This window comes from Lepidothrix coronata, unplaced genomic scaffold (genome assembly GCF_001604755.1).
Source record: "Lepidothrix coronata isolate B3197 unplaced genomic scaffold, Lepidothrix_coronata-1.0 Scaffold9, whole genome shotgun sequence".
NCBI lineage: Eukaryota > Metazoa > Chordata > Aves > Passeriformes > Pipridae > Lepidothrix > Lepidothrix coronata.
Genome location: NW_016690189.1, coordinates 9882599 through 9903863, shown reverse-complemented (window position 1 = coordinate 9903863; position 21265 = coordinate 9882599). Strand labels below are relative to the sequence as shown.

At 36.9% G+C, this 21265-nt stretch overlaps 1 protein-coding gene across 13 annotated transcripts in view; it reads left to right on the top strand.

Annotated features, from left to right (window-relative positions):
* Positions 1 to 21265, top strand: part of ANKS1B (ankyrin repeat and sterile alpha motif domain containing 1B) — a 417695-nt gene that overhangs the window by 140377 nt on the left and 256053 nt on the right. For all 13 annotated transcript variants that reach the window (XR_001873050.1, XM_017804295.1, XM_017804297.1 and 10 more), the window contains 2 exons: positions 3055 to 3191; positions 17115 to 17295. Coding sequence is in view for 12 of the 13 variants with exons in the window: in XM_017804295.1 (XP_017659784.1) it covers positions 3055 to 3191; positions 17115 to 17295 (318 nt within the window). In the remaining variant the exon portion in view is untranslated. The remainder of the gene's footprint in view (positions 1 to 3054; positions 3192 to 17114; positions 17296 to 21265) is intronic.

Genomic DNA, 21265 nt, shown 5'->3' with positions numbered 1-21265 from the left:
GAGAATTTCTTCTTCTCCACTTGTCTAGTGGAGCATATAACAGCCCTTCCTCCCCTCATGAACGACTTCAAATAAATTTCCCTTCCAAGAACATCATTCCCAGTCAGTTCGATGCCACTTGTGTGGGACTGTATTTACGGGCAAAACCTGGTCTTCAGTGAGCTACCATTGAGCAGGGGCAACAAGAAGTCTTTCCTATGCAAAGACAAAAATCTTGCTCTTATAACTTGATCCCTCTATTAACCTCTTAAAGTGTGGTTAAATTGAGCTGAGGTGATTATTGAATAAACTGGTGGGCAGACAACTGTATTTGTTACCAACAGCACCAGTCTGTATTTCTCTCTGTCCTTTGAGTGATCCATCTTTGAGATACTTCTGCATCTGCAAGACTCCCTGATTTCACTTGCAAGGCTTTCATGTGCTAAATAGCTCAAGGGCACCCAGGGAAATAGTAACAGAAAGGGCCAGGGACTGTTGAAGTAGTTTGCAGAAGAGTTTGTGCTCTTTATAGATTTAGCTGTTTGTCAGAGACAATAATTCTGTTTGTTTCTCGCACTAGTGAGTAAAGAAGTGCAATAAGTACACTTAGCTAGACTCATGTGGAGCATTTCTCACTCTAGAATGTACTTCTTACCTTCCAGATGGTGCCTGTATTCCCACATTTCTTGACAGCAGTATAGTCCCTTGTTTAATATTTGCCCAAGCACAGTGCAGAACTCTCTTAAAGCGACTCTCTTAAAGCAGCTCTCTGATTCCTAAGTCAGGAGATTCATGGATGGTTATCTATTGATGAGTCTCTCCATAGAGTGAAAGAAGATAATATTTCATATTCTGGAGCAAAAGAGGCTGAGACTTTCAGCTCAGCTAAGGTGCTACTAACACTTCATCCTCACTATGAGATTTTCAGAGTATGGCAAGGCTTTAGGGGGTCTCTTCTTGTCAAATCCCTATCCCTCCTTTGATGAGCTGGGCTTTCAAATCACAGAATACTCATTTACATGGTACACATGACCAGGTTTAAAGTTAGGGATCAGGTCAGATGGGAAGGCATAAGAGGGACTTAAGTCTTTCCGAAATGCTATCAAAAAATCTTCCACATCAGGTATGTTATTATGAGGATTTACTGTAAGTTCCTTTCTAAGACTGTGTAAAAATTGTTTTGACTCATTGTATTAACACATATTTATTAATTTCTGAAATAAATTACTTCAGATTCAGGATTTCTGTGCACACTTGCAATGGTTCAGGAAGAACTGATCTGTGTGTTAAGACTGCATACCTAAAGGACTGGCAGTTTTGATGAGATACTTTTTAAAAGAGTTGGACTTGTCTTTCTGCGACAGGGAGGGTGACTGTCAGATGTCAGGTAACACCTGTGGTTACCTACAGGATGTCTCCATTCTCGATGTCTGCCGAACTGCCATCTGAACTTTTGTTTACGCTTTCAATAAGTGTAATGGTATTGCTGAAACATTCCAGCCTGATGTTATTTTAGAAGAGTAATTTGTCAGTCTATATTTGATTAGAAACTTTAAGACCTCATCCAATTACACAGTATTTCTGCAGGAAGTGTATCTTAGAATCATCCGTGCTATGAAAGTGTCTGTAAGTTGGAAAGACCAACTACACTCTTGAAACCAGTCTACACTCTTGAAACTATTCCTCTTTATCTTATGTTAATGTAACTGGATATTTCCTTCCCTTCGAAGAATTCCTTCAGGTAGTAGGGAGAAGCTTCTGTCACGGCTTTCACAAAGGTGTTTCTGACTTGTGCAGATGAAGGAGCTTATGTGTGTACCTGCAGAAGTTGGTCAGGCAAAAATTCTCCGGCTTAAGAGAACTGCTTTTGCTTATTGGTGTTTGGGTTCTTCTGGAGATGATTTGTCCACAGAGTGGAAGCACATGTTGGAGAACCATCGCAATCACAAGTAAATTACCTTTCTTCTGTGAACTCTGCAGGTTGTCAGTTGAGGCCCACACACATAAGATTTGAATGTAATCATTGCCTTAAAGCAGAGCCACAGCTGTTACAGCACATTGAGGGGCATGAGCACATGTCTTTGTGATTGACAAAGAAAGGTAATTGATAAATTCACAGACACTGTAAAGACTACCATAGCCATGCACAGGCAATGGCATTTTCCCCAGAATCTGAACTAAAGCATTTCTTTACTGATACAATTCTAAAGGCATGAAGTAATGTGGAGTTTTTGGCCTCCTGCTAAGTCATTCTGGTGCTCAGCTACAGTCACAGCTGGGAAGCTATTTCGTAGTTCTCGCTATACTCTGATCTAATTTTCACTAACTTTACATTGATCAAAAAGCACTAAGAACATTTAGAGAAGGTAAGAATGATATTTTAAGTCCTTTTAATGGTCCTTCACAGTGCCATAAAATGGTAAGAGCAAAATATGTCCAAACAGCACTTTTCCATGTACATGCACATGTTTGTAGACATTTTTAAGCCATCTGTAGGTTATCTAGCTGAGATACTGTTGGAAAGGTAGCTAGTGCAGTGCAGAGCTCTATGGAGGATGCAAATTTTAATTGAGAAACTGAGTATATTTTCATGCAATTAATATTTGCTGGTCAGTTACACTGATCACAATGTTCAGGAAAGCTGTTGATGATGGCTAGTAGCATGCTCTAAGTTGAATATGTGTTTATATAACATGTTGAACTGGGTTGTATGTGTTATGGTTTAGCAGGATGAGGTAGGAGTTGCATTATAAATTTCCCTTTCAAGTCACCCCTGTCGTAGTGATAGTACTTGTATTCAGAGTTGCTAATGCAAGGTAATGGAAGTAAAATATTTGTGCTTAGTTTCTACTTCATTTTGTTTAGGTACTGAGAGAATGGTGTATCTTGCCTTAACATAGAATGAATGTATGTATTGACAAAATAAGTGTAGAGATGCAACATATTCCTTAGCAAATATATTTAAATTATAATAGGTTTTGTAAGTTGAAACAGTGTTCTGTTTTCAAAATTCCTTTTTATTTTAAAATGTATGAAGTATTTGTAAGTTCACATAAATTTTATTTTTGTTCACAGATAATGCACCTCAGGTAGCAATTACCGCACCAGGATCTGGTAACCATAGAAACAGCTCTACAGGCCCAACACCTGACTGCTCTCCTCCGTCACCAGACACTGCACTTAAAAACATAGTGAAAGTTATACGTCCTCAGGTAGGTGCTCACCATAAGCATCCTCTCATTAGCTGTAATTTTTGTTTTAATAGCAGGCTATGGTGCATGCGTTCTAAGAGCGTGTTACTGCTTTACGCATGCAAGTAGGCCAAAGACAGATAAACAGAACACAAAATATGTTTTGTATTTAAGAAGCAATCTTGATAGCAGGAGAAGATGAAATATTTTATGAATGAGCCCGAATGTACAGAGAGCTAGCAGTACATTTTTCTTGTAGCACTAACTATGAAGTCCTTATGCAATATTTTGTAATTTTACATACTATTAGTTTTCTTTCCAGTATATGTTCTGATCTTATCACTATTAATTCCATATGGCTTTTTCAGGTTGACTTTCCTCTTTCTGCATCTCCATTTACATGAACTTACAATGTTTCATAACTTCTTTAGTTTACCTTCCCATATAGTATTTTTTCTCAACTTTCATCCTTCCCAGCTATCCATATTTCTAATACTGTTTGGGAAACAAGATGCATAATTTGTTGGAAACTTGAGTGCTCCTTATGATTCTTGAAGGACTGCAGCCTTTAAAAATAAAAACTTTACAAGAAATACATTGTAGACCTTGATTTGGTGGTATAGAGGTAATTAGCACAGAGCATTTAGCATTATAGAGGTAATTAGCACACATTCATTTTAGAACCACAGGATCATGGGATAACATAGGTCAGAAGAAACCTTGGGGTGATCTAGTTCCTTGTTCAAAAAGCTGTGACATTAGGTGTGCCAAAGCTAGCGGTGACAACTGCATGATTAATTGAATAATTGTGAAACTTTTTGATGTGAACCAAAAGAACTTCTATTCCTCTCCTACCAATTACTGGGTTCAAATGCAGCCATCTCTTCTTTATTGCTGAGCTGCAACTGAGCCACTCTGATGCTAGTGATGTATCATCAGCATGTCACTGGCATTTGTTTTACTTGAGAAGTAAGCTGACGGATACATGATATTTTCAGAAGAATTATATAGGACAGATTGTTTTGGTACCACACAACTGTTACAATGTTGGAGGTGAATCTTCCTTTCAGCACTCATTGGAGCACACAGTTCAGCAAGTCTTGCAGAGTTGAAGGTAATCAATCACTAGGTGTACTAGCCATTTGTGTCTAGGAGCCCTTGAGTTTCCTATGGCTGACACTGTCACTGCACAATAATTGTAGTGACTGGCGGGTGCAGACCGTCCCTCTCTTGACACTACTGTAGTTTGGGTTCCACATTCTGGTTTAAATCTAGATCGCAGGAGGTCTAAAATAACAGTTTCTTCTCCTTTTTTCTTTTTATAGTTGTTTCTCACTTTGCTTGTTCCTGTAGTGTCTCTGTCCCTCCCACCCTACATCAGTATAGTACTGAAATGCCTCCTTCCCTCTGAGCTGTTTTTTATAGCAAACAAACAGAAAGGTATTGGAATATTGTTGGAACAAGCTGTTGTGTGATAGCTTATTGAAAATAGCATTTAAAAAGCTGTTTCCATCATGATATTGCCAACAGATGGACCCAGAACACTGAATGGTGATGTTCTCCTGTTAGTTAACTCTGAATGGATTTGGCAGATTCTGGGGAGCTATTTTCAAATTTAAATCATACCATACTGACTCCCAGTGTTCTCATCACTTTGCAGAACAAAAGTGAGCTGTGTGATATATATGGTCAGAACTTTACCACATTTTCTAAAATGTCTCTTATGTGGCCCTACATATGGCATGCTTTCTATACAGAAAACAACAGCAGAAAGGCACATGTAGACTGGTGCATAATATATGTTGTAAGTCTGTGTGCTAATACACGAGAAGTTGGATACACTATAGCACTCAGATACCACTATGCTTCTCCTTTCTGCATGTGTTTAATCCACATCCCCTCAGTATTCTTCTTTGTTTTTGTTTTTGTTGCTTATCTGATCACCTTCCCCCAAGATCTCAACTCCAGAATTTAGACAAAGAAGTTGTAGATATTTGCAATGTGCTGTTTGCTAACCGCTAGTGTTAATTCTGCCTGCATATTTAATTCCTTTATTCCATTCAATTACATGGCAAGCTCTTTGAAGGTTAGCACAATGGGATTCTATTCCTGACTGACCTCTCACCACTCATGTAAAACTAATGAATAGTGTTACACAATGTATGCAAAATAATTAATTTTCTGTTGGCTGCCAGGGCCTCTTTGCATTTTTCTAGCAAAATAAATAGATTTTGAGCAGATCTAAGCCAGGGATAATGTAAATGTCCAAAACAGCTGTCATTCCTTTCCCATTTCATGTCCAGCAGATCCAGCACAGGAAAGTGCCAGTGAAAGGCAGAATGGGAAACTCTTCAGCAGCCAGCTTTGCACTAGGCAGGCTTTGGCAGCTTGGATGAAACTACCAGGGAAGTTTCATGACCTTTCAACCCTTATTTTTATTTTAATTTATAACCTTATCTTTCCTGAAGAGTTGTACATGTCATGGTTTACTAGCCGTGAGGAGAGGCACTGTGTTTCTGTGTAACCAGGACAAGAGGACATAGTCTTAAGCTTTAACCAGGGAAGGTTTAGATTGGACATTAGGAAGAATTTCTTAACAGAAGGGGTGATTAGACATTGGAATGGACTGTCCAGGGAGGTGATGGAGATGTCTGGTAAAATCAGACCATCTGTGAAGGTGTTTAAGGAAAGACTGTACATGGCACTTAGTGCCATGGTCTAGTCAACATCCTGGTGTTTGGTCATAGGTTGGACTCAATGATCTCAGAGGTCTTTTCCAACCTAATTGATTCTGGGAACTAGCAGCAGAAAAAAACAAAGATTCTTTCCTCCCACCAGTCTGGTGAGGACAGGTGGTGGCAGAGAGGGGAAAAAGAGAATTCTGAAGTTTGAAGGCAGAGGTGGGGATCATTATATCTCTTTGGCCTTTTCCTTCTAGGAGTGTGTGCCAGCTCATGTGATGGCAGGGCATATATACAGGCTTTAGCACATGACAGATTTTGAAGATGCTTGTATGAACATGGGGTTTAGCACAGCGCAGTGCCCTCTCCTCAAAGACCAAGTGCATCTTGTGGGGGCCCCTGTCAGCTACATGTGCTTCATGGGGTCCCTGAAGAGGAAGGAGGCTGTGATGCTGCACTGACAACCTACAGGGTGAAAGTACCACAGCTGGGAAGTGTGAGACAGGAACAATCTCATACACAAAGGGTGGATCATGGATGTTAAGAGATTCCTCAGAGCGGACTCAAAACTTGTTTTTTCATTTTCTTTCTAGTTCTCTCTTAACCTGGCCCTAATTATTCCCTTCTTATATAAAATACATGGTATCCCAAGACATGGCTGGGAATTTCTACTTTCCCCCAACCTTTCACTCACTTTTCTGAAAATTTATCCTTTCTTCAATTAATTATGATTAATTTTGAGATGAGAAACCTGCAATTTTCTTGTGACCCACTGCCTGTCCCTTATGAGATCCCATTGCTCTCTACAATCTATTTTAAACTCTCTTTGGATATGTCTCAACTATTCAATTCAGTGTAATATTACTAAAACTGAAGGCATTCTAATGGAAATGGTTTATCTCCCTGGCACAGTGCAATACTCTGGAGGGATACTAACTGAGCTCTCAGAAGCAGTATTAGGTTCAGTGCCACTGTGCCACCCACCTGTATTACCTTCAGTCCTGAAAATGGCACAGTATTTAACAGTATTTGAGGGATCTGTGTACTCTTTTAGTTGTGCATCTTAGCTAAGGCTTGTACTTCTGCTCTAGCATTTTGCAAATATATTTCTTATTTTCAAATTTTCCCATGGTGAGTCTCTAAAAAGAGGGTTTGTTGAAAAGTTGCATGTATGCAGAGAAGAAGCAAACAGAATGTAGCTCAGGCTTTTAATTGCTTGATCTTTTTTTTCTGGATTGTCCAGACAAGACTTACTAAGTTTTTAACTCGTGAATTGCTAGTTAGTGAAGACTTTGAGAAAATAATACACTTTCAGGTTAAAGATACATGCCTCTGTGGAGTATACTAACAGCACATGGGATCAAAAATGAGATGTGGTAGGAGACCAAGTAGGTAAAGTCTCTCTCAAATTTTAACTCAGTTACGTTAGTACATATAGTCAAATATAACTTATCAGACTGGAATTTTAGTAAGTGATAATAAAATTGAACTTGTTCTATCACAGTTCCTCTAGCTCTCAGTTTGGATGAAACCTGAACAAAGTTGGGCTACTTGTGATGCTTCATGTATTTTTTGTATTAGCTACTCAGTTTAGTGAGATTCTCCTTACTTGTTTACTTGTTCAGCTCCATTTGAACAAATAAGCTATATCCATAGAGGAAGGAAGACAACTTTTTTTCCCTAAGAGACTGTTTCTTTTGCTGGTGCTATTCACTTGTGGGTATTGGGTCAATTCTCGTAAAACCGAATTCTGACTTCTCACCTGCTTCATCTAGGCATAGGGAAGTACAGGGACCATGACATTCCAATGCCTGTATCAGCCTGGACATAAATGGACAGACCAGCTGTTAGGAGATATGTGCTCCAGAGCCTCTCTGGTTGACTTAAAAAGTGGTAGTAATTTACATTCAATGAAATGATATATAATTTTTTTTTTTCAGATAGGTGCAGGAATTACTTTGAACACAAACAAACAAACAAATCATCTTAGAGGAAACTCTGGAAAGTCACAGTTCCAGAAAATAAATTTTCAGAACTAATGGTTCCGTAAACAGGATTTTCGAGTGGATTAGTTTCACTATATCCCCATGGTGAAACAGTGAAACTATTTCCACCTGGTTTCTCCCCCATGCCGGGACCTTATTGCAGTATCCTTACCTGTTCACAAATGAAATGCATGCCTTTTAACACTTAGCTTGAATTTGCACATCCCTGTCTCTGCCAGCTGTTGCACCTGTGCACGAGAAAGTGAGAACTCATTGTTGTATCTACTGTACTTGTTTTGCAACACACAAAAAAAAATCTGTTTTGTTACATTTTATCATAAAAAGGAGGGCTGGTGAACACAGTTATGCAATAAATTCACTTATTGAATGAGATCACAGGACAGCTGGGGTGCAAGGTCCTTCTTTCTCCTATGAAGTGCTTTTCATGCTCAGCTCCAGTTACATGTGCTCAGCCAGGCAGGGAATAGCCAGGAAAATTACCATGGAGAAATGCTGAGTGTGCTTCCTCTTCGGGTGCACACTTCTTTTTCTGCTGTGTTTTGGTGCTGGACTTTGTGCAACCATGTGCGGTGTCCATGCTTAGCACAACAGGTAAATAAGATTTTAAGAATCTTTACTGAGAGTAATGATTTTGGGGGGATCAAACCCATCATATCCAAGGTAAAAGCCAGCCCTGTGTACGTGCTTTAATGAAGTTCTGGAAGGTGCTGAGCATTCCCCAAACCCACCAAAATAAAGATGTATTCTACAGTCCACAGGTGAGTAGTTTTGGTCCTAATCCTTTGTGTGCCTGGTCTGGAATGTTTTTTCTGGATTTCATAGTGTTTCCAAGGTTGCATGGATCTGTTAGGCTGCAGACACATTAAGGTAGTTAGCAGCAGTCAGTGTCCTTGATTCTAGGTATTGAAATGTATTTCAGAATATTCTCTGTCTATGTGACAGAGAATGTCTGTACAAATCTACTACACACAGTTTGATGTATTCTCATTCTAATGATGTCGAAATAAATAAACAAAGAAACAGATATATAAAGCTCCTAAATAGCCCTTTAAAAAGGAGAGCAAAGCAAAGTTAGAGGTATACTGTCAGTGCCATTAAGATGTGGTTAGCAATTCATCTCTACATGACTGAAAATAGGACAGGCATTAGGAAATTATTTTATTCTGGAATACTGAGTACCAAATACAAAAAAAAGGTTGTGATTGTAATTGTCTCGCAGGACTGATTCCTAAGCACACACACCCCACACACACTCCCACACCCCCCACTCACCCATTTTACCACAGAATTAATTTGTAGAAGGTATGTAACAGCTCCAGAGGAGAATATTAGGAAAAAAAATCCTTAGAGCATAATGGATACTTTGTGACTACTTAATAACAACATTAAACAAAATATTGTTAAAGAGATGCATTGTAAGAGATCTCCTTTGACAAGTAACTGTAAAATATAATTCTATTTAGATTACTTTAATTAGAGCTGAGATAATATGAAAACATAAACACATCTACCCAGTACACAGTACTAATGAAAACAGCAGTGTGTGTGAGTGCATTTAATTACAGGTTCAACAGGATGCTAAAACACAAGTATAAATTAAAGCAGAATAACACTCTACTGTGAAGAGTGTTAAGTTTTTAGAGTATCACTTGTACATGCATATGTCTTCCTTAGTTGAAGTTGGTGGCTTACCTGGAGAGATTCTCTAGGCTGTGATTCCTGATTCAATATAAACACAAGTCATACGCAGAACAGAACATTTTTCCTATCTGAACTTAAAACAGACCAGGTGAAATATTGAGCATAAAGATAGTTCAGATACTGAAAGTTGCATACAACACTAGTAAAATGGGATTTTAGCTCCGTAAGGTTGTCATCTACACTGTTTAATTGTTGACACGGTCCTGGGTATAATTTTGGTCCTATGCCCTTCTCTTTCTCCAAACGTTTCTGCTGTTGGGCCTGATTTGGGATTTGAATGGACCAAGCACCATTCCCAGTAGGTAATTCTGCTTTAAAGACCCTTCTCTAACACCTAATGAAGTTTAATGGAAGGAGTGTGAACAAATCCATACCAGTTGCCCTGCCCTATTACACATAATGCTTGAAAATAGTAACACACTCAGAATTTGGAAGATTAAAGCCTTACCTTGATGGGTATCTCACCAAGATTCTTAGCACTTTCCTTTGTTTCTGTGAAGTATGGGATGGTATTGAGCACCTTAGTTATTCACTAATCCTTTATCATCATCTGAAAATACACCCCATTTTCACACTTGCATGTTCTCTGTAGCATGCAGCTTAAAAAAATAGCCATCAGCTTGGCCCTTCAAAATTTGTGGTATAAAAATATGATATAAGCAATTTTCATAATCTGCAGGTCAAAATAGGGTGTTACAGCTAGAAGCTGAACTTTTTTGAAGAAAATGGCCTTACATCCTTTTTCCAACTGTTTCAGGCAAAACAACACTTCTTTTTTTAATCTTTGAATCTTAGGAAATTTTAGTAGCTGAGACATTCTTCTTATTTATCAAATTTATCTCTTGAAATTTGAAGCTCATTTCAACCAACGTTTTCCCAGGATAGGTGTAGTGGTGTATCTTCAAAATCTGGTCACATCTGTCAAGGAGGAAAACCTCTACAAAGGTGTTGCAGTTTTTAGCATTCAGGACTGCTACTCCTCACAACCCACAGCTGCAATATGGTTGCAATTGAAATAAAAGTAGAAGGCAAGGAAAATGGAAACTGGGGGTAGATCAGCTTTTTCCTCTATTTATTTCCAGTCTGATTTGTCATCTGAGATAAGACCACAGGTAGAAGGAGGCAGCAACCCTCTGACATTTAATTACATACTCCGGTGGAGGGCTCCTAAGGCAGGAGCTGGGATATCACACACAGAGGAAAACAGAAAGTGCTATGTCTGTATGGTACCTGGAGTCACACAGCATGACTTCCTAACCACAGGTTACAGAAAAAAGCTGAGTCTGTGCCATTCTTGAGCATGTCACTGGCAGTGGAATGATCAAAATGTGCTGATGGACCATGAGATTACTATAAAAATGTATGCACTTACTGCTCATGCAGGATGCAAGTGGTGTCTGTCTCTAAATTAAAAGTCAGTCAAACAGAACTTTCTGGGACTTTGACACTATGATGCCATTAAAAATTACAGAACACATAATGCTCTTAGTGTTGAAAAGGATCTACAGTTAAAAACCAGTTAAAAACCAGTTAAAGCATTTTTTTCCCTTTTCCTTTTTTTTTTTTTCTCCCCGCCATGGTCCTGTAAGCTCCCTGGTATGGCTGCTAGAGATATATTAGTTGACAGCCTCTGTGTAATTTCTGCTTTCTACTTTTAAACTAAATTAAGATGTTGGGAAGTAAAAACAAGAATGTCAAGATGGGTGCTGAAACTGCTTGTATTTATTTTTAATTTTTGTCATAATTTAAGATAAGGTTCTGTGAAATGAAAAAAGAGAAAATTATATTACCTTATTAAAAAGACAATGTGTCTTCAGCTTGTTTAAAATGGTATTTTGAGGCTTGACAGAATAATTGATTCAGTATTCTAGTAGTAATTCGAGGTAGTTTTTCACTTCTAAGTGACATAGATGAATCAAACCCAGATGCATTGTAATCTCCAGTTTTTGCAATTTCAAGGGTACTTGATCACCTTAGTTCAGATCCTATAAATCAAATAATTCTTGGCAGCAGCATTGACTGATGAGAATGTATCAGGCCTGATGATTTCTGCAAATCAAACTGAGGTACTGGAGACAGTAGTAAACAAAGAAGCCTGTCGTGTCACAGGCTGTATTTTACCAAGAAAATTATGAATGTTTTGGGCATTTATGTAAGTGTACATGAGGAAAAGAGACAAAGAGAAATAGAGATGGTATGCTGGGATGTTGAGACAGAAGACAGAAATCATAAAAGTGATGTGAAAGTTGTATTTGAAAGGGAAGACAGAGGCTAGAATTGAATGCATTGAAGGACAATGAGGGATATAGTGACTGATAAGGTCAGTGTGAGATAGGACCATTTGGGAGTTTGTTTGAGGGATCTTGATGACAAAACCACAGAGAAAGCAGAGAACCAAGTTTTGGAAGACCAAGTAGAACTGAAATCAGCAAGGATACTGTGAAGGGTGTTTTAGAGTAACATAGGTAGTTATGGAAGGAATGTCACAAGGTGCCCATAGGGGTTGTGGATGCCCCATCCCTGGAAGTGTTTAAGGTCAGATTGGACTAATGGCCTTTAAAGACCCCTTCCAACTCAAACCATTCTGGGACCCTATGAAAGGGGAAATGAGAACATAGAAAGAAAATGGGATTTTAGAAGGAAGGAAGCTGGTGAATGGAAAATTTCTGAAGTAGGAGTGAGTCAATCAGAGAATGGAAAGAATGGAATCATCTGGGCAGGTACCAAAATGCGAGATTTATGTGACCATGTGACTACACTCATACTGTATTATATATGTGAGATGAACCTGGAGGAAGAGGCTTGCTTGTTTTGGTAAGTCTGTATTTTATGTGCTAGCAAAAATTTGAGAATGTGTGTTCACTTCTCTATTCTATCATACATTTTCTGCATGATATAAGGCAACTGAAACCAGTTTTTACATTATGTAGGGCAGCTGGAATTTGGTAGCATTTGCCAAATGCAGATTTCCTTAGGCTCGTTCATTCTCAGTGATTTAACAAACCGTACATTTATCCCCTGGGAAAGCTCTATACCCTAGTTCAGCATCTGTAAAATGGGGCAACTAGCTTTGCCATAGTAGTGAACATAGGAGTGTTGTGAACATGAATTTTTTTAAGGCTATGATGGTGCTATGTACACAAATCCCAAAGATAAAAGAAGGCGAAGTCAAAAGCTGGAGAAATATTTTATCAAATTGAGAAAGGAATTTTGCCCTACTCCCTCTGCTAAATGTTGTAAGAAATGTTTGAATGATCCCTTCTATGCTCATAGTGTTACATGCCAGTCACTGTAGCATTACATGCAAATTTCATTCATGGAAGCATTAAATCCTTACTTGTCTTTTTAATAATAGACAGGCAATTCAATATGTGTATTTTGATGCCTTTCCTGTTTTTGCAGTTTCAGGGTGTTATCTTTCATTGATATATGTTCACTACAGACAGAACATGAAAATATTCTTCTTATTAGACCTGTTTTGAACGTTATTTAAATCTTGTTCTTGCAATACCTTTAAAGATTTATATTGGTACATTTTTGCTTTTGCATTGATAGGGTTTCTTCATTAGGTATGCTCTTTTAGGATACTCTAGAGTTTTCTAGGTTGGTATTATGACAATTGAAATAATAGTTGTGAAGAAAAATCTTGAAAGTAAATGTGAGTCATTAAAGAGATGTAAACATAACAAGTAAATTAAACACATGATTGTAATGAATAAAAATCTACTTAAGGATAAATTTGCATGCAGCTATATGTAGCACACATATTGAGGTGAAGTTAAGCTGTAAGTATGCTACAATTTCACAAGGGTTATCTAAGCATGTCCAGACTTTTTGAATAGTACAAAGAAGGCATGTAATGACTGACAAAGCTGACTATAAAGAATGAATTAAGCATCATCTCTTTGGGACAGAGTTTTGTGTTTGTACAATCTCCACTAGGAGATCTTGGACCCCTGAGTAAGTTACGGTATTCCATATAGTAAATAATCTTCTTAGAATTTTTCAGAATCTATCTCAAGAGTTCTTGGTAAATGTAGTTAAAGGGTGGTTTTGGCAGATGCAATCCATGAAACCAAGGCTTCTGCTGGTAAGGCTGGAATTTGACTTCAGATTCTAAAGAAGGAAGGTTTCTAGAGTATGTCTAGATGTGAGCTAGAGGTGTGATTCAATCTGGGACTAAAAACCCTGTGCTTTCATTTCTATATATAAGAATATCTCTCTGATTTAGAAATCTAATCTCTTATCATGCTTAGTACAAATGCAGGATTGAATTCAGTTACCTAAAAATAGGAATCTAATGTCATTTGAAGTTGCTGTAAAGTTGTCTTTGAAGCGTACATGGAGGCTGTCTAGTATGATACAGAGCAAACATAGGGGAGACCTGCACTCTTCTGAATGGCAGCTGGATGCCAGGTGGGGTGTCACAGGGAATCTGCAGTGATGGTAGATACCTGCATTAAGGCAAGTGATTTAATACCAAGGTGGCTGGAGTGAGCCAAAGTGTTCACTGGACTCTTGATTTTATCGACTAGATCTCAATTGACTGTTATAGGAGCTTAAATAACTACTGTAGATGTAAATAGCTATGCTGTAAATTTAGTTATCTAAATCTGGAATGGAATTTAATCCTACATTTCTACTACTTTTTTTTTGTGCAAATGGTGCATCAGAGAGATAGCAGGAGAGGGATGCAATCAACGCATACTGGTTTACTGAGTCTCTCTTAGCATATATTAGTGAACAATTAGTGTACTTTAACAGCATAACATTTTACAGGACTCAGCAAAAGTTCAAAAGGCTCCTCTAGTTAGCTATAAAAGTTCAGATGCTAGATTCTGGTGTAATTATGTAGAAGAATTATTGGCACATGTTGACAGACAGACCTTGTTAACTCTAAACAATATAGCAGAAGTGTAATGCTGTAGAGTAGCAGAGGCTGAGAGAGGTTCTGTTCAGAATCCTTAGATTGGAAAGACGTATTCAACTGAAATATGTTTCTCTGAATTAATAATAATAATGCCCAAGAAATTATATAGAAGCTATTTTGTATCACCCAAGTCAGCAGATGGTTGCATTTTAGCACAACAAACATAAAATATATTTCTAGCTTCTATGATTGTCTTTGAAAATCAGTCTAGAATTATTTTTTATTACTAACCCATTTCCCCAGAGCAAATAATAGTTTTTTGTTGAGAGACACACTTTTACAATCTGTGAGCATTTGTAAACTAAACTGATCTGTAAAAGAAGCTTCAGAACAACTTGGTGGGTTTTTGGTGTTTTGTTTACCTACTTCCTCTTCTCCCTCCATCCATCAAGACCTCACAGATGTTTTTTTGTGAAACTTTTAAAAGATATTAGAGTAGCTTGTAATACTACACTTAGGTGTAGTCAAACAACTATCAGCCTTAATAGGAAAAGGCCAAACTGGGTATCAGATGCTTCTATTCTAGCTTCAAGAAAGGGGCACACAGTCAAAGCAGTGGCTGGAGACCTTACTAGATCAAGGCCAGAGCAGTTGCTTTTGAAACTGCTTTGGAAAACAGAGCTAGACCATTCTAGCTGCCCATTTAGGTAGAAACTGTCTCAGCTAAAACATAACGAGGAATATCACACATCATGTTAATTGAAGTGGCCCCTTTTCATCTCAGGAGTTAAGTCCTGCAAATCTGCAAAGACACCATTGCTTGGGAAAGGGCCAGAAATATGCTTCTAAATGACTGGATATCTTTTTCAGTTTTAGAAATAATTAGATCATTCATGAATTTGTTGTCTAGCAGAAGTGTGCCATTTAGGTTTAAATACACGTGAATGTTTTTGGTTTGATCAGAGAGTTTTTTTGGCTCAGGTCCCAAACAATGACTTTCAACCAGACTGTTTGATATTGAAGTCTGTCCCTGTTCACTGAACTCTCCCATGAAATTACGAAACTTAGGAGTCTACCTTTCAAAGCAGAAACTGGTTTTAATTATTAAAGTAAGTAAATCCCCTCAATAGACCATAGATGAGTTCCAGATGAATGCCCAAAACTTTCCTTTGCAGCTTTTCTCATTTTTAACAGGACACAGTTAATTCACATGATGCCCAACACAACTTTAAGAAATAATCCATTATATAGACCTAAGTCTATCTGATTTTTTTTTCTGACATTCCTATAGAAAGAGTGAATTTTTACTGAAAACAGTCTGGTTTGGTATTTGTAACACAAACATTGCAAGACTTGTAACCTAAATATTAAATAGACCACAAAAAAATTTGAAAATTAATCCACTGGGATAGACTATATTTTAACAGCTAGTTCTAAGTAAGAGATGGTGAATAGCTTCATGGTCCAAGAAAGATCTTATTGCTCTCAAAGGCAGTAATTTGGTCTTGACACTAATAAGTATAAAATTCTTGACCTTTACAAATATTCTGACTTGTTAAGCTTGACGTGCTAGAATAAGAAGAGATAAAGCACCTTTTTTTCTCTTTTTTTCTATTTACTTTTTCCAGCTTTAGTTATTTAAGGCAGAAGTTCCTGAAAAGTTTTTCACTGTTGTGAAATAAGTATATAGACAGCAATAAACCTGGATGCAGGGCTTTCTCTCTTTTGGAGATGTTTTATGTTTCAGGTCATTGGTCCTGAAGTGGCAAGGAGCATCGTGGGGTCAAGGTATTTTGAATATGAAGCTAGATGAGTGGTGCAACAGGCTATTTAGTGTGACACTGCAAAACAGCAGTGGTCTGTGGCTTATAACCCATGATATCGAGCACTAAGGTTATGTCTGTATTACTAAGTAGTGCAGTGCAACAGGAACAGGGCTGTGTAGTGAAAAAGTTGTTGCTGACCTGATGATCACACTATATAGATTTAATTTCTACAACTTATGGTGTAGATCCACCTGAAAGAAATGAGTTTCTCGTGCTCTGAAGCTACTCTGCAATCCAAAGCCAAACCGTTAAGCGGGGTTTGTTCAGAAGTTCACTTCAAAAGTAAATGTTTGATATAAGGTAGCACCAAGTTTTCGCACTGTTCCATAAAAACTCATGAAGAAAGTTTGATTTTCATGTTTGTTTTTGAGGCTGACACTGTTCCCCTAAGCTTTTAGACATTTCAGTCTTTGAATATTTCAGGCGTATTCATAAATGGAATAAACAGCAGAGGGTTGCTTTTGACTGATGAGTGCTTGGTATTATTTAGTAAATTTCATTATACAGGCATCAGCAGGCTAATTGTTTTGCAAGATGTACCCAGCAATGCAGCTGGTGAAGAGTTCCCTTTCTTATCAAAAGATGATTGCAATTATTATATGCAAGAACGTAAAAGCCTACTTTATGTTGAATTAAATTGATTAGAATGAAGACATGCATTTCTGCTAATGAAGATTAATTGAAATTTTGGAAGGAAATTATCTCTACACAGCTTGTCACATGGAATGATTTTTACTAGTATAACCTTTGAGCCAAATAAAAACGGTAAAAAGAGTGAAACCATTTGTGAAATGTTAAGTAATGAAAATGATACAAAAAGTTTCTATTTTTTCATGCCAAACTTCTTGTTTCTCTTGTAGCCCAAGCAACGTACATCCATAGTATCTTCTCTGGAATTTCACCGAATGAATCACAGCCACAATTATTTTGAAATCAACTCATCCATTGGCTGTGCAAGTTTTATTTCTACTCCTGCAATCAGTCCAGCTAATTATTCCTTTGGACCTCTGGAATACAGTCTTGAAGAGAAAGAACTTCCAGGTATAGAGAAAAAACCACTTTACTTTGCCTGTCAACAAAACTTTATAAAGCCATAGGTCTTTGGGTTTAAGTTGGAATTGCTGTTTTCTCTGGTACTGAAATACACTTACCATAAATACACAAAATTATTCCTGATTTTTTCCTGCTGCTTCACAAAGGGCTCTGATATTTCATGACCAATATTATTAAAACATGTTCCCCTCATTATATTTTAAATAAATCAAACCTTTTTTTTACATACTTGCCTAGAATTTAGGTATTGTAGCTATCTATTTTCATCATTTTGTGGTCCATATAATTCAATAAGAATTTTAAGTTGAAAAAATGTAATTAGAAGTCATTATGCAATCACCAATAAAGATGAGGAAGGGGACATTTCTAGGAAACCTGAGATTGTTTCTGCGGTGCGAATGGGATTCAGTAAATGAAAACTTCATAGCTAGATCAAAGGAAAACTATATCATTAGAGAACTGTTGTGAAACAAGAGTGAGAAATTCTATCTGCTTTGATAAAGAAAGAGTTTAAATGATCAGGAATTATTCATATTGGTTTTGTGGACTATAATATATTATAATCAAAGATAATGTGCCATTATCTTTGAAACTAGAAGAATGTGTTTATATTCATGGATATAGCAAATCTTTTCAAACTTAACTGGAAATAATTAATTTGAATGGTATCTTTTATTTATATGGGGTAATTTGATACTTTAGGGCTTTGTGTGTTTTTTATTTTTATTGGGTTTTATCTACTGTAAATTCTCTTCAGCAATCACAGTTTTGTTCTGGGTAGTCAAATGATGCTAAATACTTCTTGATGTTTAAAAGCAAAAATAAGAAAACAGAAAGAACATTCATTGGCATTAGATTTTAACTTCTCCAGATTTCTGCTGTTGCACAGTTCTTGTTAAGTTCTTAATAGTATCTGGATTCGCTTTACTTTTATCTTCTTTGGTTAAATTTACAACGGACTACACTCAGTAACTTCTAATTTTTGCATTTAACTGTGTGAAATTGGAACTATAATCTCATGCTTATTAGAACTAAATGTTTCTAATTTGTGGATGATTTGCTTTATGGATTGAGTGAAAACTGAATTTTCTCTTATCTCTGCTGAGAAAGCTAAGAAAAAATAACAAAGGCAAAATGACTGAAGTTCAGATCATCTTCTACAAGTTTTTCAAGAGTATGTTTTACCATCAGTAAATCATTAATTTACAATCAGTAAATGAAATAATTATAATAAATTTAAATTCCACCCTCCATTCTCAGCTGGTATCTTAGAATTATTTTAGTAATATAGGATAACAGCTTAGACACAATCTTAGCCTGAATGAGAAAAAACACTTTATTTTACTAATTTAATTCTTTTTGACTACTTCATGATAGATGATGCACTGTAATTCTACAAGAGACAAGAAGTACTAATGTGAAAAGAGAATAACAAAATCTGGAAAGAACAGATCAAAATTGTGTCTAATGGAAAATTCACTGATGCTTGTCTCTTACCTAGGTTGTTAAAAGCTGAACTTTGAATAATAATGGTCAGCAAGGAGCAGTAAAAGTAGGGTTCTGTGTTTTGCTACAGCTTTTTCCTGCTTTAGCTAGCTGTTGTTTCTCTGAAAGGTTCCTTGTTCCCTTTCCAGATCTACACTGACAACAATTACAGTTCATCATATTTCTTGTTTATAATCTTCTGAATTACCAATTTGTTCTGAAAATTTGTGGAACATCTGCACCTTAAAAGACTGTTTCTTTTAATAATAATTGAGGATTTGTGCACATTTGAGTGTTTCCTCCTTTATGATATTCCTGTGTCTCGCATTTTATTTTCTTAAAAAAAACATCATCAGCAAAAAGCAGTGAATTATTTTATCATGCATATTGATGTCAAGGGTCTTCTGTCTGACCAGAAAGAAACTATATACAGAAGGAACTTATTTTCATAGTAACTACAGCTAGTGGTTTTCTGTTCCCTTCCTTGAAACAATCACAATACTTTTTACAGGATTTCTAAATCAAGAACTGACATCTAAATAAGGCATTAGTATTTCCCTACTCAATTTCAGTGCTTTTTATGTTTTCTTCAGAAAACTTGCAATGATTCATTATCCTTCAGATAAAAATGAGAGATGAATACAACAAAATAATTATTCTGTTTCTAAAATCTTTATCATTTTACCTCTACCTCAATAATCTGCTACCAAAAGAATCAGTCAAGCTCTTGTAACTGCTGATAACTTAGAGAAAATTCCTTTTTATGTTTGGTGATTGCAGTTTTACTCTTGGTGTTTGCTAATTCCCTAAATCCCCTGATTTGAAACAGGGATCCTGATTTTTGAGAAGTATATTTCTATCGAGTAGAAGATCACTGAACTCTACCACAGCACTATATTATCTGAATGACAGCACATGACAACATTTTCTAATTAATTAGCTGGAGAACAGGCGTCATATAATGATAAGTATGTGCTTTAGCTTTGGCATCAGATGGCCTTGTAGAGTAAACAAAACTACTTATGTTGCATGCACGGATGGCAGGAGATACCTTAATATCAGGTTGCCCAATGTAAAGATAAAGGTTGTGTTATTTATTTAACTGGTGGAAGAACCCGCAACAAGTTGATGAAAACTCTGTTTTCTCTCCAGTATGTGTAAGGCAGACTACGTGAATACAGCTTTGGCGTGACCTGTTTTCACAGCTTTATCTGCAGTGAGAACATTGACTTCATAGAAGCATTCTTGAATTCAGAGTGAATGGTTATGCTTTTATAGCATTGCATTTTACCTCAAGTTGGAGTGCATATCAATAATGTCAGCTATTACACATACTAATATAGAAAGTTACTATACTGAAAGTGAGACTACTCCATTGCACAGGGAAGTCATTACTGTATGTAACTCTGTCCTGCCAAGATGTAATTTTCTTGATCATTTGGATACATGTTTAGTAGGTGTTCTGTTAGATAATACAAGTGAAAAATTAAATACTTTATAGTCAGGTGATTGTTTCGTTTGTGAGATATTCCTCATGTAACTTGACCATGAACCAAGACCACTAGATGTGCAAGATAATAAACTCCAGAAGAGGGCAGCCTGGGCTTTCAGGGAGATACCTCTCTAACATAGCTCCGTGCCTTGTTATATGCATCCCTCAAGATGTCTTTAAACTGTAAATCTTAAAGATTGAAGGTGACCAAATTGTGGCTGCCTTGGTAATATCAACTTGGCACAATCAACACCTGCAGCTGAAACTGTAACTCTGGATGATTTTCTTCCTCATTTTTGCTTGACCAGTCAGAATAATTATCTTTCTCTAACCCACATAACTTCTTGTCCCGAGTATAATTGGGCCGTGAAATTAAAAAGACAGCTCTTCAGACGTTCTTGTTCTGTTTCAGATGACAAAATAGGTCTGTACTCAGATGTATGTATGCAGTAAAAATGTCACCAAATGTCTCAAGGTGATCTCATTACAATCTTTATTTTCAGTCCCTGAAAGTCTTTTAAATTGTCAAAAAGTTCTGTATACCATTCATTGTCAAAGAGCATACAGTTTTTTCCTCATCTTTCAGTGGTACTGAGTTTATCTCTTAGCTAGAAAGGCTGTCTCCACTGTAGGACCTTTAAGTAGCTCTTACTCTTTTTACATGCCTTGTTTTCTGACCGTGAGAAACGTTTCATTCATCTAAGAAGGGTAAATTTTTCCTTAAAACAACCCAAAATGTACAATTCAAGAATTGAATCTTTAGTATATGGGCTGTAATTTTTTCTCTTCTACAATGAAAAAGTAATATTTGATTCACACCTTAGATTTCTTCTAGAAGTGTCTTCAGATCTTTCTTTACAGTAAGTATCAGATGAAATTGTTCTGTCTCACAAGCCATATTTGTGAAGCAAAAGCAGTCCTACTCTTAAAACTTGCAGTTTTGTTTTTGTTTTTTGAGAGAATTAGGAAATTCAGCATATT